The sequence below is a fragment of the Tyto alba genome, unplaced genomic scaffold (genome assembly GCF_018691265.1).
Source record: "Tyto alba isolate M040663 unplaced genomic scaffold, T.alba_DEE_v4.0 Super-Scaffold_8, whole genome shotgun sequence".
Lineage (NCBI taxonomy): Eukaryota > Metazoa > Chordata > Aves > Strigiformes > Tytonidae > Tyto > Tyto alba.
In genome coordinates this window covers 20554739-20573871 of record NW_024881329.1, presented here as the reverse complement: position 1 = coordinate 20573871, position 19133 = coordinate 20554739, and the positions used below count along the sequence as shown (strand labels likewise).

Below are 19133 nucleotides of genomic sequence, written 5' to 3'. Positions count from 1 at the left end.
GTGTTTCTTAAGGCATGTGAGTGCTGGGGCTAAGAAGCAGCGTGCGTGTCTTGGATTTAAGAGGACGCAGGGAGAATTTTCTGTCCTTCCCGGTTATGGAGAAACACTTGAAAATAACAAGAGAGACTTCAAGTCTCAGAAACTGGGAGGAAGAGCCCAGTGTTGATGCAAAAGAAAAAGCAGCTGTCAGGTTCATCTGTGAAACCGAGCTCCCCCAAAAAAGACCTTGGGAAACGTAATTCTAATCCAAGTGAGATACTATATGAAGTGAGTGGCCTCACAGCGGTTTTGGGGGAGAAAAATGCAGGAAGGAAAAATTCAACCAGTATCGGGAAGTCCTGGGTTTTGTTTTGAAAATTTTATAATACAAAATTAGAGCAAAATATTCAGGTTTTATTGAAATGATGCATTCAGACTGAGGTAAAAAGGGGATTATTTTTGACATTTTATTCAGGAGAATTTAAGGGAAAAAGCTTTCTGCTATGCCAAGTGGAAGCAGAAATCCCCGGTTCTTCTCCAGAGTGAAGTTGCAAGCCTCCATTTGGCTTCACATGTTGGGGGGTGGCTGCTTGTGTTCCTCTATCTGGCTGCTAAATGTGGTTTGCCACACTTAAATAGTTTAAGAGCAGGAATTTCTCAAAAAAACAGGCTTTTTTTTTTTTTTTTTCCCCAGCCCCTAAGCACTGATTCATAGTGGAAATTTATCTGTTAGGACAAAACATCTTGTTGGACAGCACATCAGGTCAGGGTGGAATTAGAGCTGTCTTGCCCGGAATCTCTAAAGATGAGGCATCCACGTGGGTTAGACGAGAACCAGGCCCGAGCTCCAGAGCCTCTGAAGCGAAACCGCAGCGTTTGTCCCCCATAATCTCCCCTCGGTGCTCTTTGATTTTGTGTAAATAAGGATTCTCTGCCCGGGGGGAGGCTCGAGAGCCGGAGCCCAGGGCATCTGCCCGCTCTGAGTCAGACCCAAATTCCAGCGTGTGCTCCCTGCCCGCCGGCCACAAAGCCGCTGGCTGTTCTGGTTTCTCTCGTGCTTTCGAAGAATGTCGGTAGGACTCCGCTTCGTTCCCCGGCAGAAGGACAACGGGCTTTGCAACGCTGACATTTTTCCACAATAAGGAAGCGTTGTTTTCTCGCCAGCCGGGCTGCCGAGAGGTCTGCTCGGGAGGACTTGTGGGGAGGTGCCTTTGCTCCTCTGCCAGCTCCGCTCTGGCCTCGCATCGCCCTCGAGTCCCCCCCGTTCTGAGCACGAGCCCCTGGGTGCTGCGGGCAGGATTCCAGCGGTGCAGCCCCCCCGGGACCCCCCTTGCTCCCCGGTACCTCTCGGAGTTGCCAAGGGAGGTGTTCAGCCAAGCCCTAATTCAGCCGGTGCTGTTGCACGAGGGATCAGTGAACCGCTGGCCGGGCTGAATGTCAGCCCAGCGTGACCTCGTCCTTCGCCCTTTGGAGAGCAGTGGACCGTGGCACCTTAATTCATTTGTGGCTGCGTTTGGTTTTCTTTTTCCTCCCCCTCAGATACTGATGCTTTCAGGAGTCAGTTTGGAGCGAGGTTTCAATCATTTAAAAGGCTAATGCTGTTCTAAACCTTCCAACGGGTGGGCTGCTCGGATGCAAAGGCTGCAGCTTCGAGGTGCTTGGATTTGAATTTCGCATCCTGACAACAATAAGATCATCATCGTGATTGAAGGGGAAACGGCCCATGCTGGTCATGCTACAGGACAGCTTTCTGCAGTGTATCTCCAGAGCTCTGCCTGGACGAGTTTTAAATTACCTACATGATGGGGTTCTTCTTCCTTCCCTTGGCAAGTTGTTCTGTGTTCTAAAATAAGCTTCACAAGCAAAGCCATTTCTCGCAGTGTGAAGGCTTCCCGTTGTGAGGATCCATTATTTGTGCAGCCTAATGAAGTGTGATAGATGTGGTAACCGTCAGCGTCCTTTCTAACCAACGGCCAGCTTCTGCGGAACAACAGAAGTGCATGAAACTCCCTCTTTGGGACCCAAGGGCCAGCAAAGGGATTTAGCAATGTGGTTATGATATTTGGATCTGTTTAACGTTCATGCGCTCTGCCATGTCATGAGCTGCAGGAGTTTATCCAGTTGAAGCGTCAAAGCAGCTCGGAAAGTTTTTAGGACATGTCATTGGGGCCTCCGGGGTGGAAGGGAAACGCTGTTAATATGCCCCTTTGGTGTGCTTTTCTTCCCTGTCAGCTTTGCGAAGGCGTCTTTGAACTCTTAGGCAGAGCCAGATTTATTTTCTCAGCGTGATCTCGCCACGTTTTGGCTGCACGTCGAAATACGCTTTAGAAATCAGCGACAGACAGAATGTAACACCAGGAAACCGTGTTGGTTTGATGTCTCTCACACTAGAGGTTTTCTTGTCTCTTGTGACCGAAAAAATAGCCCCTTCATTATGAAGAGAAAGGGAATGCTTCACCACCGGGTCCAGGCTGATGCGGAGCCCTCACGGAGAAGTCGGAGAGCGGCCAGCACGCCTGAGCGTGCGCAAGCATGGGGCGAGGTGCCTTTCATCTATTTTCTCTCTCCCTATTTATAGGACATGGGAGAAGCGATTGGGACCCGTGTCCCGGCCCCCGCCGCATCTCTGCCTGGCTGCGGGTGCAGCGTTCGCACGGCGGAAGCGAAGTCGGGGTTTGGTTTCAGTAGGAACGGAGTGAGACTGCAAAGCCGCTGAGAGAGGACAGGGCTCTCAAGTCTGAGAGCACTTTTTAATTGCATGCTGGCTTTGCTATAGCAACCAAAAATATGTTTATTGACAGGGCGGCGTGGCTTCAGTTATATTCTTGGAGAGCATTCCCTGACGGCCCTGTCCAACATTAACTCTCAAGAGGCGTGCTAGCAGCGAAGCTTGCCACAGCCGGTATTGTCTCAACAGGAACAATGTTTGGGCAGTCATTAATAAGTGGCAATTAAATGTGATAGGCGTGTTGGAAACATGGGGTTTGAGACCTTCCAGGGGATGCTCAGGAGACAAGATAAACTTTGTGGGACCAAAGGTTTGAAGTACCTTGGTCATTTTTGAAAATGGGGTGCGGGCCCCAAAGTTGGCTTGAAACTGAGTTGGTTTCTGCACGGATCTTCTAGCATCCTGCACCCTCAGATCATCTAATGGAGAGAAAAGGGACCGGCTTTTCTTTTATCTTCCTTTTCTAAACAAAAACAAACTTACCACTTCTCTTTCTTTCAGAAGCAGCAGAGCTCAATTTTTTGGGAGGTTGCAAAATAGCAGATGATCCGGCAGGGCTTTAGTTCACACCACCGTATGGGACTCCCATGATCCGAGGCTACAGCTGAGGTGATTTGGTTCTTCGTCTGCTTTAGGACAACCTCTTATTTCTGCTGAATTTTTGTTTCTGGGGACATGATTCATGGGTGCCTTTGGCCTCTTTCCCGGTGCAGACTCCACATCTTTAAAAAACGGCAAGTATGGAATAGCCTGACCACAAATATTTCAACAGAAAACAATATCTACTCCACCTACCACCTACCCTCGCCTGGCTCTGCCGCAGGTGCTTTGTTATGCTGGAGGTGGCTTATTCAGCGATTGCAGATGATAAAGTCGTGTTTCCATTGTCGACCAGCTGAAAGGTCCCCAGCAAGCGTGGGACCGCGTAGGCACCGGTGCTGAATGCACGTGGGGGAAGACACATGTGGCTTCCCACCATGCCAAGGAGATCTGTGCGTGAGGTGAGTAGGAGTTCCTCCGGGTAGTCCCCAGATGTGCTGTCAGGGATGTAAAACCCACCAGCTCTGGGGCCCAAGCCAACCTTTCTCTGAAGAAGCCAAGGATATATTTTTCTGCGTCATCTCTGAAGCAGTTGGTGTTGGACTGGAGGGTCACAGTGGTCCGGTCCAGCCTGGCCATGGGAGATGGCTTTGAAGGGTGTTTCCTCTCCGAGGTTTCAGCTCCTCCTCTCAGCAGGAGGGTCTGCAGCTGTACGAGTTCTCTAGTGATCCCCACGGCCAGCGCTTCACCGGGCTGGAGGTGAGCACGAAGCTGTGAATTGCAGCACTCTTAGGTTTTTTTGACTTAAATCAAGGATGAAAAAGAAACAGATTTACACAAGTTCTTGTCTAGGTCAGCCTACTGTCTCTGGTTTTGAGATAAGTGAAACTGTTTTGGAGGGACAGAAGGAAGGTGGATGCAAGCTGGCCAGAGATGTTTCTTCTTCAAAGCTCTTCTGAGGCCTGAGTGTATCATCGCTCTGTGCTTGGCTGGGTTTAAACACTTGCCACCAAAAAGAGGTTTGGGTGGACTCAGCTGAATGTTTGTATTCTATCCTGAAGGTTAAAGAAGCATAGGAGATCATCTTCATGGAAATACCACGCCTCCTCTGTGGCCCTGCTGCAAGAACAGCACTCTGTGCTTCAGAAACGCTTGGACATCGCAGAGCTGGGTTGGCAAGAGCTGCCCCTGGATGTGCAGGGTCGAGGTACACCCTTGTGTTCTCCAGCAAGAGCCTGGAGAGGTTTAGAGGAGCAGGTCAGTGAGGGTCAAAGGACAGAAGATCAGTTGTTGCCTAGGGTTCTGTTTCTTGAGCTTGATGGGCTTTGCGTGAGGTCACCCCAGAGCTGAAAGATGCCTTCTCCGTGCTGAGACCACCGGAACCTTCTGAAACCACCTGAGCCTTCTGAGACCACCTGAGCCTTCCCTCCCTTCAGTTCACTTCCATGAAACCTTGTTGGGCTGTATAAAGTCTATGAAATGCTTAACTGTGCCGTGACTGATCAAAAGTATCCAAAGAGGAGACCTGGATGGGCAAAGGAGGACGCTCGCTCACTGAGACTGGTCTAAGAGGCCTGTTGAAAGAGTCCCAAAGTCCAACCTGGAATCTCATCACTTGCTTGACATCATAACAGGGCCACATCAATTTTCCCTGAGGGTAGTTCTGTCTTTTTCCTCGGCACTGGAAGACAAAGACAAGGCAGCATCATTTTCTCTGCCATTGCTGAGATCTCTCTGTGGAACAGCTCTGCAAGGGGACACTTGGGGGTTTGGGGTTTTTAATGTTCTGAATATGTACAACTAGAAACAACTGGGGACTGAGAGGCACATGCACCCCTGTCCCTCCCGATGGAGATGGGTGTGGGAGCTGACGGGCCGTGCCGTGGCCGTGGAGGCGATGGTTCAGTTTTGCAGAACAGCGGAGGTGAAGTGGTTTTCCTGAGGTGATACTGGAAGTCTGTGGCCGGGCTGGCACACGAATGCAGCTGTGCTGGTGCTGTGCTTCAGTTTTAAGTCTATCCCTGCTGTGTGCTTGTTCCTGCATCCCTGCAAATCCATTCTAATGCAATCAAAATCCCAAATTAAAAATCCCTTCTAATGCAATCAGAATTAAAGCAGGTAGAGATGTACAGGGCTGGACTGCTCGGCTCCCAGCACAGCGTAACGAGGCTGCAGTGCTTTACCAAGAGCCACGGGCAGCACGCTCTCGCTGTGAGGGGCTCTGGCCCAAGAGGGGTCTGAGCAGCCCCTGGAGCAGGGAAATAGTTATTCTGGATTCCTCCAGCCAGGAACCTACCAGCCGGCTCCTGACCTCCAAAGTGCAAGGGTTGATTTTCCATGAAATGTGACCATTTTTTTGTCACAAAACTTACAGAAAAAAGCATTTTCTCTGTGGCTTCTCCCTCACTGTCAGATTTGGCTGAAATTGGGCAGCATATTCAAACAGTATTGACGAGGGACAGGCAAGACAGACGACTTGATTGCAGACATCTCATTTCCTTAGGAAATCGGGCTAAAAATAGGAAAGGAACATAAAGGAGGCTTCTTTTTCTTGACACCCCCCTCCCTTCCCCAGCTGGGAATCGGGTTTTGTCCTGAAATCTGAGGTTTATTGCTCTTGCTGTTGTCTTCTGGGCTCCAGATGCAGTCAGGCCAGGAACGTGCCTCTCGTCAGCTCTGGCGAAGCAGCGCAGGAACATGGTTGTCGCGAGTGGCCGATGCACAGGAAGGCGGGGGGGGGAGGCAAGGAGAATTTCTGGGGGAAATCTGGGCTCCCCGGGATAGTCCCTGTGTGATCCAGGGCACCGTTCAGAGCCCTGGCTCTCCACTGGCAGCAGCAATACTTTTGCAAACCCTTCTCCCCATTCAAGGCGAGCCACCCACCTGGGTGCTGGTTGTGAGGCCGTCTGTAGGCAGCAGCAATGTTTATTTTTGACACGCGATACGGTCTATAAATATCGGGTGGGTTTTGTGTTACCTTGAGCACCGTCCAAGGCGGCGCGGATGGTCTGTGCTCTGCTGAGAGCAAAGTCACCCGGGAGGGTCAGGCAAAGCGATCCCCGGGCCAGAGAAATGCCTAAAGCCTTCAGAGGAGAGACCGAACGCCTCGTGCAAGCACTTGCCAGCCCTGCTCAGGCCTCTTCTGCTAGGGATCACGGTGCTGGGCTCATCCCTGCGCCGCACTGGCACGCTGCATCCTGGAGTTTGCTGGAAATGTTGCAGGTCTTTTCCCTTCTTCCCAGCTCTCCGTGCACCCACAGTGCCCAGCCGTGCCCGCACGGGCTGCTGCTCGGAGCAGTCCCGTGTTACCTGCGCCCACGCTTGTACGTACACACGCGCAGGTAGCCCCCCGCTCTCGGGCACCCCCCCCTCACGCTGTTATTTAACAGCCTTGCAATGCTGCTGCACCAAAGCACATGCAAAGTTTGGTTCCAGGCCTGATGTGAAGTCTTTAGCTCTTTGATATCGGTGGGGATTTAGTCACCGATGTGTGTGGAGTCAGGATTTGCTCACGGTTGAAGCGAGGGCTGGGTGCTGGGTGGGCTCAGCTGCCTTGGGTGAGGAGCATGCTGCACCTGAAAGATGGGACGAGGGGAAAGCAGGGGGGCTAAGCCAACGTGTCTGGTCTTTATTAACGTGTCTTGCACCCAGAAGGGGCTGAAGGTGAAATTGTGATTTCATGCAGGGATCTGGAGGGGAGGCAGCGCCCCGGCCGTGTTTCCCCATCTGCGGAGGTGCTGCAACGCTTCTCTGCTCTTCCCTCACTTTGCTCCCTTTTAGGCGAGCAGCTCTCCAGGCCGGCACTGCCCCTCGTCCGGCGAAGGGGCCAAGCGAGACCCACGCAGCGCTGTTTGCGTGCGGGGAAACTGAGGCGCGATGCCCGAAGCGCCCGGCTCCTCCGGGACGAGGCACCGGCCGCCTGACCCCGCTGCCCGGGGGCACCACCCCCGCGGGGGAGGGGAGGAGGAGGAGGAGGAGGAAGAAGAGGAGGAGGAGGAGGAGGAGGTGGGCATCACTTGGGGACCGCCTGCACCGAGCCCGGGGGCTGAGCCCGGCCCGGCCCTCGGGGCGGAGCTGCGGGTGCGGAGCGCGGCGCAGCCCCGCGGAACCGCGCGGAGCCCCGGCCCCGGGATGAGCTTCCCGCGGCCGCTCCGCCGCTCCGTGAGCCTCAGCCCGGGCCGGACCCTGCGCCTCGTCGTGCTGGGGCAGAGCGCCGTGGGCAAGACAGGTAGGACGGGGCCCCCCAGCATCCCCCCCGCATCCCTCCCTGCACCCCCGGGAAGAGGGGCTGAGCCCCCCAGGGCTCCCACCGGAGTGGGGTCTGTTTCAGAAAGCCAGGACAGGGAAAGAGTTTTTTCAGGGTGGCTGTGGCATCGCCCCAGGGGGACCCCCGGGGCCGTTATGTTTAAGGACACCGAGTTTCCCTCCTCTCGAGTTTCATCCGTGGGTGCTTTGCACCCGGGGGCTCGTTCCGAGGGGGTTTTCCGTGCCGAAGCGGCCCCCAGCTGCGGGCAGGGGGTCAGGGTGGGACGGTGCTGACTGTGGGAGCTTTTGGGGCCAAAAACCAAGCTCGGGTTTGTGCTTTACCTGGTACTTCGAGTTTGATGCCTGTTTTTTAGCAGAGGGGTTTGCAGAGCCTCGTGTTACAGCGTTGTGTTTAGTTTTCCTTTAGGAAAACTCCCTTTCCCTGCACTTTGCTCGGTGCTCTCCATCTGCGGCCGCCGGGGTGGGGATTTGGGATGCTGAGCTGGGACCACCTGAGCTCTCTCCACCTGGGGATCATCCTTCCACCCCTTCCCACTCCTCCAGCCTGGACTGTGAGCACCCGGGGGTGAAGGTGGCCCCTGCTCCCTTTCTGCGCAGCACCCAGTGTGCCAGGAGCGGGGCCGAGAGGTGCCGGTGGCTGGCAAGGAAAGGTGCGTGTGTCCGTGTTGATTTTATTGCCGTGGGGCAGGGGAGCAGCGATCCACACAGAGCCGGGGGGGACATGGCCGGGGCTGTCGTGTCCTTGGGGACAGGGCAATGTCCTGCTGCTCTGGAAAAGACATAACCTTAAAATACGCTGCAGCGGTGGCACCTCCACCTGGCTCGCAGCCAGCAGCTTTGGCTGCTGGTGCCGCTGAAGTTGGGTTTCCATATACAGTCACCGGCGAGCCTCTTGCCCGGCGTTAGTGAAAAATCATGATTTCCCTGATTAAATTAAAAGAGGCAACTCCCAGCTCTTGATTAGCAGCGGGGAACGGGGCTCAGCTCCGGGAGTACCCAGAGCCCTGGGGGGGGGGGTGTCTGTGCGTGGTGTTTGGCCTCAGAGTCCCTGCGAGCAGATGGAGCTGCGAGGGATGGTTGTACAAAGAGTACGAAGCGCGTTGGCTCGCCCCCCCACACCCCAGGGCCTGAACATACGCGCTTCCCCCCGCCGGCATTAATCCCACCCAGCGCGGGGTGGGCGCCTGGGAGCTTTGGGCCCCTCCTGTGGGTAAGCGCGAGGCCGCCGTGCCTCCTCCGTAGGGTCGGATCATGCCGAGGATCTTTAAAGGTCCCTCCATGTGGATCTGGCCCCGGCACCCTCCTCGTGCAGGGCTGAGCTGTGGGGTTCGCCTTGCTCAGCCCCATGGGTGCCTGCAGCCCCCGTGCCCTTCAGCGGCGCGTTTTTTGCCGTCCTCTTGGGCTGTGACGGTAACACGGGCTGTGAAACCAGGTTGGGGGGGAGGTAATCAATACGTGGCTCATGCAGAGGAGAGCTGGAGCTTGCCAAGAACCAGGAGCAGCCCCTGGGAACATCAGGCACACGATCTCTGTCCCCTTGGGTGCTGGGCTGCACGTCCTCTCCTGCAAAGGGTCAGCATGACGTCTTCACTGGGTGCTGTGCCCGAGCTGCAGGGCCCTGCTGCCAGTGAGCCCCTGTGCCAAATGGAGCTGGGGGTGAGGAAACCTCCTAGGGCTTTCCCCTGCCCGGCGGGGCCGATAACACCCTGATTAATGGAGCGGGAGCATCCGGCCTGAGGGACCCGCCTGTGGAACACGAGGAAGGAGCCAAAAGCATCAAGATTGGTGCTGGGGAGGACGGGCTGCAGGGGCGGCTGGTGCCCATGGCAGGGGAGAAACGGGGCTGGCTGGGAGAGGAAGGGGTGTGATGTGTGGGGATCCCCCATTTTGGGGAGGGGAAGCAGGGGAAGGTGAAGGTGAGTTTCATCCGAATCCATCCCTGAGCGCCAAGCTCCCCGTCCTGGCGGGGTGCAAGCAGACCCCACGCCGGAGCATCGCCCGGGCGAGCTGTTAGCATCTGCTCCCTTGGGAATTAGAAGCCAGGTTGGGAGAGCTGAGGGGTCCGATGGTGTGAACAATTAAAAGGGCAATTAAAATCTAGACAGCTGCAAAAGGGGGGAAACCCCCACCATTCTCAGCAAAATAATTTGATTTTTTTTGGAGCAGTTTGGAAATCTTCAAGATCTGGTGATCTGAGGTCCTGGATCCTCTGAACACAGATGGGTTTGGGTGCAGACCCATGGCTGATATCATCAGTAATTTAAAGATTTGGCCTGGGCTGTGTAAATCACCTGCGGGAGGCTGTAACCCAGCCCAGCCAGAGCTCGCATTATCCTCTGGCTTCTGCTGTTGATGCTAGCCAGTGTAAACTTTGCAATAGTTCAACGGAAAGCTCTGCGTGCAGAACACGCCCCAAAGATGAATCGCTGCTGCAAGCCGTTACGGTCGTGGAGAGATGGGTTATGCAGCAGCATAGAGCAGCACATGGGGCTCGATGCGATCCTGGAGGTACCCAGCCCGTCCCCACAGTGGCAGGGTAATCACGCCTCGAGCCATCCTGCAGGTATTCCTAGAGTCCAAACTGGATATAAAATTAACCCTGTCAGCTGTGGGGCTCTCCTGGAGAGCCCCTTCTGAGATTACTGATGTTCAAGATGGGGAAAACAAAGATCCTTATAAGGCTGTGTGGATGTGCTGACGCCTTTCTGCCCACATCCGCTTCTTCTGATTGGCAGCTTCCCCGTGTTCTTGCACTCAGCCAATTCTTAATCAATTTAATTGGCTCCTCTTCTCATACAACACCATGCGCCCCGGCTTTGGGTGGCTGCCTAACATATGACACAGAATCAGGTGCTTTCTAGAAATCGAGCCTGACTTGTCTCACTCTCCCCCTGATAATTTGGTCGCCCCTTTGAAGACGCTGCTACATGCCTCCTAGGGGATCCGTGGTTATCCCCGCAGAGCAGTTTTGCTAAATTACATGCTCATTCCATCCAATCTCTCCTCTGACGGGCAGGGTTTGGGACCCAGAGGTGGCTTAGAAGGTGTGAGGATGGTGTTATCCCCCAAATGGGGGCTGGGTGGGGGAAGGAGAAGCTGCTTGGGGCAGAGATGCTGGGGCTGTCGAAGCAGAAAGCCCAGCTCAGGTGGGATGCATCAATCCTGACCAGTGCGGTGTGGCTGTGCAGGGCCAAGCCATGGGGAACATTTGCTGGCAGCCAGCTGGGACACACTGCCCCCGAATTTGCACGGGGAAAGCAGGCTCAGGGCAGGAGTGCATCGGTCCTGCCTGGTGTTAGCTTTTCACCAGCATCTCCTGGTTTTGAGGGGGTTTAACACTGCACCCTGGTTTTGGTGAGGTTTATTCTCCCTTCGTGCTCCTGCTCTGTTTCCTTCCTCCTGTGGTGCTGATGCCTGGTGCACAGCTGCTTCATCCTGTCCCTCCTGGGCTCTGTACTCCCACCATCTTGCTGTTTGTTTTTTTTTTTTTTTCCCCATTCCCACTCATTTTCCACCGATTTCACTTTCTGTTCCCATTGCCTTTCTAAGCCAGCTCTCAGCCTCTCTGCTGCCTCTCACTCCCATCCCCACACGGCCTGTCTGTACCCATTACTGTCATTAACACCTTGAAGAGCTTAAGCAACACTTCCATTAGCCCTGCTCCCCTCAGCCTCTGAACTGAGGGTTTCTCTGTCTTCGCCAGAAGATCACACCTAGGCATCGATGGTGCATTTTCAAGACAGCTGATTTGGAAAGATGTTATGTATAAAATGCTGTGAGGAGGGTTTTGCATTGAACCAGCAGATCTGCAGCATCAGGCGTGTGGATCGGCTCCCGAGAACCGAGGCAGCCTGGAACTGTGTTTGAATGAGCTTAGACGCTGAGGACCAAGTGTGAAGATTAGTTGTGTTGCCTCACTCTTTCCAAAGGCAAAGAGCAAGATGTTTTTGAAACAATATCTGAAAAAGGTGTTTACGCTGCTGCCAACTTTTATCCCCAAAACACAACTCCCCTTTTTGCTCTGTAGGAGAGATCTGAGAGCCAGAGGAAAGCTCGCTTGCTCTGCAAGGATGGAGAGCTGCTTTCAGAGACACTGGTGCTTTCCAAATCCACTCTGTCGCATCCTAAAGGCAATTCCTTGCAGAAAGGTATTCCGGAGGGCAGGGATGGAGATAAAGACAAATAGAAAAATCAGCCTTTGGGCTTGGCCAGGGGGTCTTTCTCCAGCAGAAGGGATCTCAGGAGATGCAGTTGGTCACCTGCAGTGATCTCTTTTCAAGACTGGTCACTTCTGCTGATGTGAAAGCTCCTCCAGTGCCAGGGAGTTTCACCGGGGCGGGACCCAATCCTGCACCACCTCTGCTGATGTTTTCTGAGCAGAGGACGTGTCACGTTTGAACTTCCCGTTGCAATTGCTCTGTTGCTTTTCCAGCTCCACAACCCCTGAGCCGTGTTCCTGCAGTGCTGCCGTTACGGGGCTGATCCCAAATTACCCCCCAGCAGCCAGAGCTGCGGAGTTTCTCCTCGGTCTGAGCCGAGCTGCAAACCGCAGACACATCCCCACCCGCCTCCTCTGCGCAGCCGCCGGTCTCTGCCAATTCACCATCACCCGGTAATTATCCCACCCTGGACGAGCTGCCGTGGGCTCTGTATGTCGTGGAGAGCCGCTCACTCTCGTTCCTCCTTCCCTGTGAAAGCCCAGCTGTGGCTGCTCGCTCTCTGCCGTTGCAGGCTCCAAGCTGTGGGTTTCCCTCACCGGGCAAAGGACTTCTCTTGCCGTAAGCCCCTGGCACAGCCTTGGAGGCGAGTTCTCCACTGCTGGTAAACTGATGGCAGCCAAGCTCCACCCGTTCCTCCTCACCTCTTCAGCATCTCTGCTTCACCCCGAGCACCATGGCCTCCTCACAGCTTCCCCAGGGCGTTTTTATGGGATGCTTGAGGCTGCAGGTGTGAAAAGTCAAGTAAAAAGTATGTCAGCTTTGCTTCAAAGCAAAACCACACCCCCCAGCCAGCTCTTCAGCGCCGTGTGCCCGCATCCGCCCTTGGGATGCTGCTAGCCTCACCACGCTCTTCCTGAAATGAAGCTGCCTTGGTAGGGTCATCTCACCTGCTTCTGCCCGCTTTCACGAGCACCAGTCCCCTCTTGCCACCTTCTCGTGTCACCCAGGGTGCCGGCGTGGGTCCCGCAGTGATGCTGACACGGTGGCTTCCCCGGGTGCCGGCTCTGGAGCAGGAGAGTGTGATAAAACCCAGCACCTGCCAGGGCAGGGACAGATGCGGTTTTGTGGCCCTCGGGCCACATCAGGAACACGTAGCAAAACTCGATGCTCTGTTAGCAGGAGTGACGGGTATGCTTTGGCTGCCTCCCCGCCCCGTTCAGACCAGCAGGATTTTCAGCACCTCCAAATTGCTTCGTTACTTAGAAAGTCTTTTATATTTCCCCCCAGTTCCTGTTCCTGGACATTTGCCAGCTGAGCCTCAGCCCTGTCTGCCATCCCCATTGCTGGAAATACCCACCTAGGGACCTTGCACAATGACAAACCCCTTATGGAAAAATATAAGGAGCCTCTTTGATTATTTTTTTTGTAGTCCCCAGGAAGCTTGCCCACCCCAAACAAGCCCGTGCTCTGGAGCTGAGGTCTGTCTCCTTCAGCCTGCCTGGCTGGAGAGATGATGAGAGGCAGTACTTTTCCCCAGCGAGGAGAAGGCCCGTGCCATGTTTGATGGAGCTGTCAGGCAAGCCTCCAGCATCAGCAGACCTCCACCCAGCCCAGCATTAGAGCATAATTTGGGCTTCGCATCTCCTGGTCTCTGGTGCAGGGAGATGTGGTAATTGGATAAGAGGGGTTTAATTGCCCACGCTGCCATGCTGCGGCTGTTCCTGCCTTTCCTGGCCCTTGCAAGGAGGAAAATCGGGCCAAATGATTCCATCTCCGTGCTGATGCTGTGCCAGCAGATAGAAGGGGCAGGGGTGCTTTTGTGGCGGGGGGTTGCTTTGTCCCCCCGCACGCCAGAGAGCTGCCGGGGAGCAGGACTCCTTGCAAGGATGAAACAGAGTCAGCGGTCCCGTCTCATGCCCAGCATCCCTGGGCTGGGGACACGAATTCCCAGGCGCAGGCATGGCAGGAAGGTGACGTGTCACCCCGGGGGGCTGCTCTGTGGGGCATCCTCTTGGCTCTTGCCCCCCACCCCGGGTGCCTTTCCAGGGCTGGTGCTGCTGCAGCGTGGGGCTGGTGTCGGGACCTCCTGGTCTGCCGGGCCCTGTGCTCCTCTGGCTTTGGCCTTTTGATGAATTTCATGAGATTCGGTGCCAATGGCCTTCCTCTCGCCGCACGGCGCGCCTGGGTCAGGTTAAGCAAACACGGATGAAATTCGTGAGACCCATCCAGGCAGTTACACCCTCAGCGCTGGTGACATAGAGGGGGAGCCTGGCCCGGCACCAACTTGCCCCTGCGCCGAGCTCGCTGTTGGGAAGAGGTTGGCTGGAGGCCACCGAGGGCACGGCTCCCCTGGCGTAAAACTTCAAGGCGTGCATAAATCTTTGCCAGGATCAAGGCCAGTAAATGCAATTTATCAACCCCGACCGTGCAGGAGAGTGAATTCCACGTGCGAGGAGCCGCCCTTCGCCTGCACGTCGGGGTGCGTTGGTGGGGTGCAGCACTGCCTGCACCCTGCCTGCACCCTGCCTGCACCCTGCCTGCTGCCATCGCTCAAGCCGCACTCTGTGAGCCGGTCTCGAGGAGCCATCGGCGCTTTCCGTTGTTGTTGAGCTGCATTTCATCAACACGATGGGTGTTTTTGCCACTGACGACGAGCAGGCAGCTGCGGGCGGAGGTGCCTGGTGTGTCGCTAGTGGAGCGGGCAGAGACCCCTTCCCCTGCCTGGGGCATCCTGTCACCCAGTGGGTTTTGGTCCTTGATCCAAACATTTGCAAAGAACATGCAAAAACCATCTAGCCTTTTCCTGGGGCTGTGAAGGGGTTATTCTGACATGCCCAATGCCTGTAAGCTCTGGAAATGCTTCAGGCTGCGTTGGAGCAGCGAGGTGCGAGCTGTCAGCCTGGGTGGGCTCCTGCCTGTCCTGACGCACTGTTCCCACGTTCTACATGGGGTAAAGCAAGGCAGAGGACAGCCTGCACAGGGCTGTGCTGTCATCTGAGGACTTTGCGGGGTAAAAGAGGCCCTGTAACACTCCTGGTCCAAGGCATCCGCCTGGGCAACCGCAATCCTCCCCCAGACTGCTTCACCCTCACCTTTTGCCACCAAGATCTGGCAATTTGCTGCTTCATTGTAGTTGTCTCTGGTCTCCCAGGGCAGCCCCGGCCAGCATGCCGCAGTGGCCCAGCCCGTTCGGGCGCCTTTGAAGATGTTTTTCCCAACCCTGCAGTAACCCGGTCCCCGTGCACTTTCCCGTGGGGCTGGGGCAGGTCTTTGCTCCATCCCTCCTGCCTCAACCGACATCTCTCAGCAGTTTGATCTGACAACCATAACTGTGTTTGTTGTGGGTTTTTTTTTCAGCATTGACTGTAAGATTTATCACCAGAAGATTCATTGGAGACTACGACCCAACTCTAGGTAGGTAAAGTCCTCTTTCTCGTCATTTTTGCTGCTGCCACTGGCTCAGCCTGGAGACTCTGGTGTGCTCAGTGCCGCACCCAGCAGAGCTGACTGTTCCCAAACTCACCGTATTTGCTCCTCTTCCTCCACGACCAGACCGGCAGTGGTCAGAGCCACCAGCCATCGTGGCACCTCCCAGGCTCTTGCATCCCTTTTTCCTTTTCTGTTGTTTTATTAAGACAAAAAATCTGTCGGGGCGAGCCATCGGCATCGCACAGGGAAGCACAGCGTGCTGAGGCGTCCTCGAGCAGTTTGCCAGGAGGTGCCTTGGAAGGGGAAGGAGGTACCTAAGCCACTGGAGCTAGTGCTTTCCTGTATTCTAGGGTCTGGAGTTTTTTTGCATCTGTGCTTGAGTTTTTTTGGGCCCTGAACTCACATCACTGCTGAAGTCTCCCAGAAATGACCGGTCACTGGCTGTGCATCCTTCTGCCGAACTCGGGCTGTCACCCGCCAGGCTGGGAGATTTGGGAAGTGTCTGTGTTGCTCTAACCCAGCTGGTTCACAGGAGACTCGAGGGAAAAGCTTGGTTTGAAAAACAACCCCACCATTGCCCCATCTGTGCGTTACACCCCCACTCCTCGCTTGGTACGGTGAGCGATGCTTTTTGTCCCCAGAGTGCAATTTGTTTTTCCTCTCTGCCTGCTGCTTCTTCCTCCTGCTGGGCTCGCGCCATATGATGTGATAAAATACCAAGACCACACGGTGAGAGTACCTGGTGCTTCCCCGTGTCAGAGGAGGGGGACAGTGCCCGGTTTATCCTGCAGTCGGCCAGGCCATGCCTCGATGCCGTGGGCACTGGGTTGCCCTTCCCAGGCGTGGGGCACGGGCTGAGGGACCAGTTCGAGATGCGGGCTCGGAGCAGAGGCCACACGGGCTGTAGGTTGGAGCAGGGGAAAATCGACTTCTCCAGCACGGCTTGCCTCGAGGCTGCCTGGGTTGTCATTTACTACCCGGGGGCTTCCCTCACACACGCTTTTCTGTCTGTTCTCCTCCAGAAATGATTTACAGACACATGGCTGTCATCGACGGGGAGATGGTGCACTTCGAGATCCTGGATACGGCGGGACAGGTGAGCTCATTGTCTCATAGCTGGAAAATACCATCGGGGAAGCGCAACTTGCCGTTGAAGACAATCCCTGCTCTTCCCCCAGCTTCAATCTGTTGTATCTGAAATACCGATCAAGATGTGTTTATCTCAGAAAAGGGATGTTTTGGGGAACTTATGTCTCTCTAACATCAATTACAGTGTGGCTTCAGCTAAATATTTCCCCATCGCCCTTACTGGTGAGCAGCACAGCTCAGCTCCCTGTGCCGGTGGAGCATCCCGACAGCCAGGACACAGCTCAAGGGTGTGGGAGGGTGCTGGGTCAAAGGACCCACCAAGCACGGGGACTGCATGCGATGGAGAGCCCTGTGCTGGCTTCCCATCTAGCAAGAGCCCTGCCTGTGCGCGCCCGCTGTGGCAGCACCGATGCTCCCCTCATCCGCATCGGCATGGGGCTGATTGCTCTCTCCATCCATCATTGTGCCCAACCCATCGAGCTCCTGCCCTGGGCTACCTGTGTTGTTCTGCAAGTCGCTGCTGTGTGTAAGCCCAGGGCCAAAAACCTTCAGGGAGATGGTGACGGGCCCCCTTGGGAGGTTTTCTAAGTTGCAACCGGTGGTGTTGGTATTTAGGAGATGTTGGGGCTTTTGGTGTTGATACGAACTCGTCTTCCCCGGCAGGAGGAGGATTCCCTGCAGATAGAGGAGAAGATCAAATGGGGCGATGGCTTCGCCGTGGTCTACTCGGTGACAGATCGGTGCAGCTTTGATGAGGTGATGCGGCTGTGTTTCCTCATCAACCACATCCACGCGAGCCCCAGGCGGAGCAGCGCGAGCGAGCAGCCGCCCGTGGTCATTGTGGGCAACAAGAAGGACTTGCAGTTCGACAGGATGGTGTCCACCGAGGATGGCGAAAACCTCTCCAAAGCTTTGAAGCTTCCTTTCTACGAGATCTCTACCCGGGACAGCTATGAAGAGACCGTGGTGGTGTTCAACACCCTCTACCAGGAGCTCATGAGACAGGGGCACTTCTCCCCAGGCTCCTTCAAGCGGAGGACAGTGTCGAAGCTGATGGAGAAGATCCCTAAGATGCAAGCCAGCTCCACCTTGAACTCAGCGGGCCGGAGCCTCAGCTTTAACTCCTTCAGGGACTACATCCCCGAGTGAGCGGCCCCGAGGCGAGAGCGATGGCCGAGCCGGGACTGAGGGACAGGTCATCCTGCTGCGGGGGCACCCGCTGCTCCAGCCCCAGGGGCAGCTCGGGGGGCTGTGCTGGCTCCCGAGAGGAAATGCTGCACGGTGGGGAGGGTGGGCTTGGGCTACAACAGCCCTTTAAAGCCCGTAGGTTTTTGCAGACGGGCTTTGTGTCAGCAGGGAAGGTGTTCTTTGTCTGCCTTACCCCTTCGCTCCCACTTCCTCCTCCCGGACAGCTGAAGTCAGTAGCGAAGGTGGTTCGTGGTGACTTCAGCGGTGTTGGGACAACCCTTGGGGGCTCAGCAGTGTTTCGGCAGGGATCAGCCCCAGCACGGACACATCTGTGTGGGTTTTCCCGCTCCCCTAAGAAAGCTTGCTGGGTCTGTTTGTGCCCCAAAGCGTGCAGCCAAAGCGCTGGGGTGACCCCGAGGGTTGTGCTGGCTCCTGGGCTGTCATCAGCCGTCCCTCTCCTGGGGAAACCGGCTGCTGCTTCTGCTCCTCAGTGTTGCTGGTGGGTAAAATCCACTGGCTGCTCAAAACTTTTCCAGCCGGGCTGACGGGTCCAGGGAGGGGGTGTCTCTGTCCACATCCACCCCCCAGTGCCCCCAGACCCACCCATCGTGCGGGTCGGTGGGTGGCGGGGGGCTGTGTTCCCCTTTGCCTCCGCTGTGGTCCTCCCCGAAGGGCCCATCTGCAGCCACCAGCGTCCATCTGTCGGAGCCCGTGGCCGTGTTTCCATCCCGGTTTTCCTCTGGGTTAGTAAGCTGAAGCCGTTGCACAGGGGCAGACCCCTGCGTGCCCCCGCTCTGCTGCAGCCCTTCTCTCTCCCAGGCTGCTCATGGGCTGACACCGAGGGTGTGTTTCAAACCAAAACGGAAATCTGTTTACAGTGGGGGGGGTGGAAAAGCCTGTTAATGCCTGGCTTTTCTAAAAAAAAAAAAAAAAAAATAATAATTTTTTAATATTTGGCACACTCTCCTTTATTAATGCTGTAAATGAGATCCTGGGCAAAGGGCAGCGAAGGCGGCAGATGAGGCTGCTCAGTCTCAGGCTGAGGGCACCGCACGCTCGGTGCTCTGCTGGGCTTTCTGCCTTCGCCGAGCCTGCCCCGCGTTTCACATCTCCATCCCTCCCGGGGTGGCCCGTCCCCCAGGGGAGGCAAACCAGACAGCCTGCGTTCCTGATGCGCACCGAGCCCTGCGCCTGAGCCCACGCTCCTCCATCCCCGAGGAACAGCTATTCCCGGGGCAGCTTCTCCCGTTAACGCCTTTGTGAGCAAAACCGCTGTGTGCCAGTTTGAAGCATGGATGCAACGGAGCCAATACTGGGAGGTGCAAATGATGCTCCTGGCAGGGACCCCCCACCTTGTCTGCTTATTAACTGCCCCATCCCCAAATGGGAAATCACCGTGGCCTGAGTATTTGTCTTTTTGCACAGAGATGGGGCAGCAAAGGCGCGGAAAGGAGCCGGGCTCGCAGCTGGCGGGATCCTCTCCCTGCAGCATCGTTCCTCTCCCTCCCGCCTGCCCGATGCAGCGCGCTGCGTTGCTGCTTGAGGTGAACGTGCTGGAAGGCCCATGGCGTAACACGACCTGTGGTGTAACACGACCTGTGGTGTAAAACTCCCGTGTGTGTCCCCCCACCCCCGCCCTGTAGCGACCTGTTGCATCATCTGCCACTGTGTCCTGTGACAATAAAAGCCGCGTTAGCCACCGCCTGCGACGCTCTCGTGCCTGCGAGCGTGGGGATGGGGTCGTTTTATCACGC

At 55.7% G+C, this 19133-nt stretch overlaps 1 protein-coding gene across 1 annotated transcript; it reads left to right on the top strand.

Annotated features, from left to right (window-relative positions):
* Nucleotides 1-7292: 7292 nt before the first annotated feature.
* Nucleotides 7293-19083, top strand: LOC104362356 (ras-related and estrogen-regulated growth inhibitor). Its single transcript, XM_032993140.2, has 4 exons — nt 7293-7475; nt 15031-15087; nt 16125-16198; nt 16855-19083. The coding sequence occupies exons 1-4, from the start codon at nt 7379-7381 to the stop codon at nt 17338-17340; spliced, it is 714 nt and encodes a 237-aa protein (XP_032849031.2). The 5' UTR covers nt 7293-7378; the 3' UTR covers nt 17341-19083.
* Nucleotides 19084-19133: the final 50 nt, after the last annotated feature.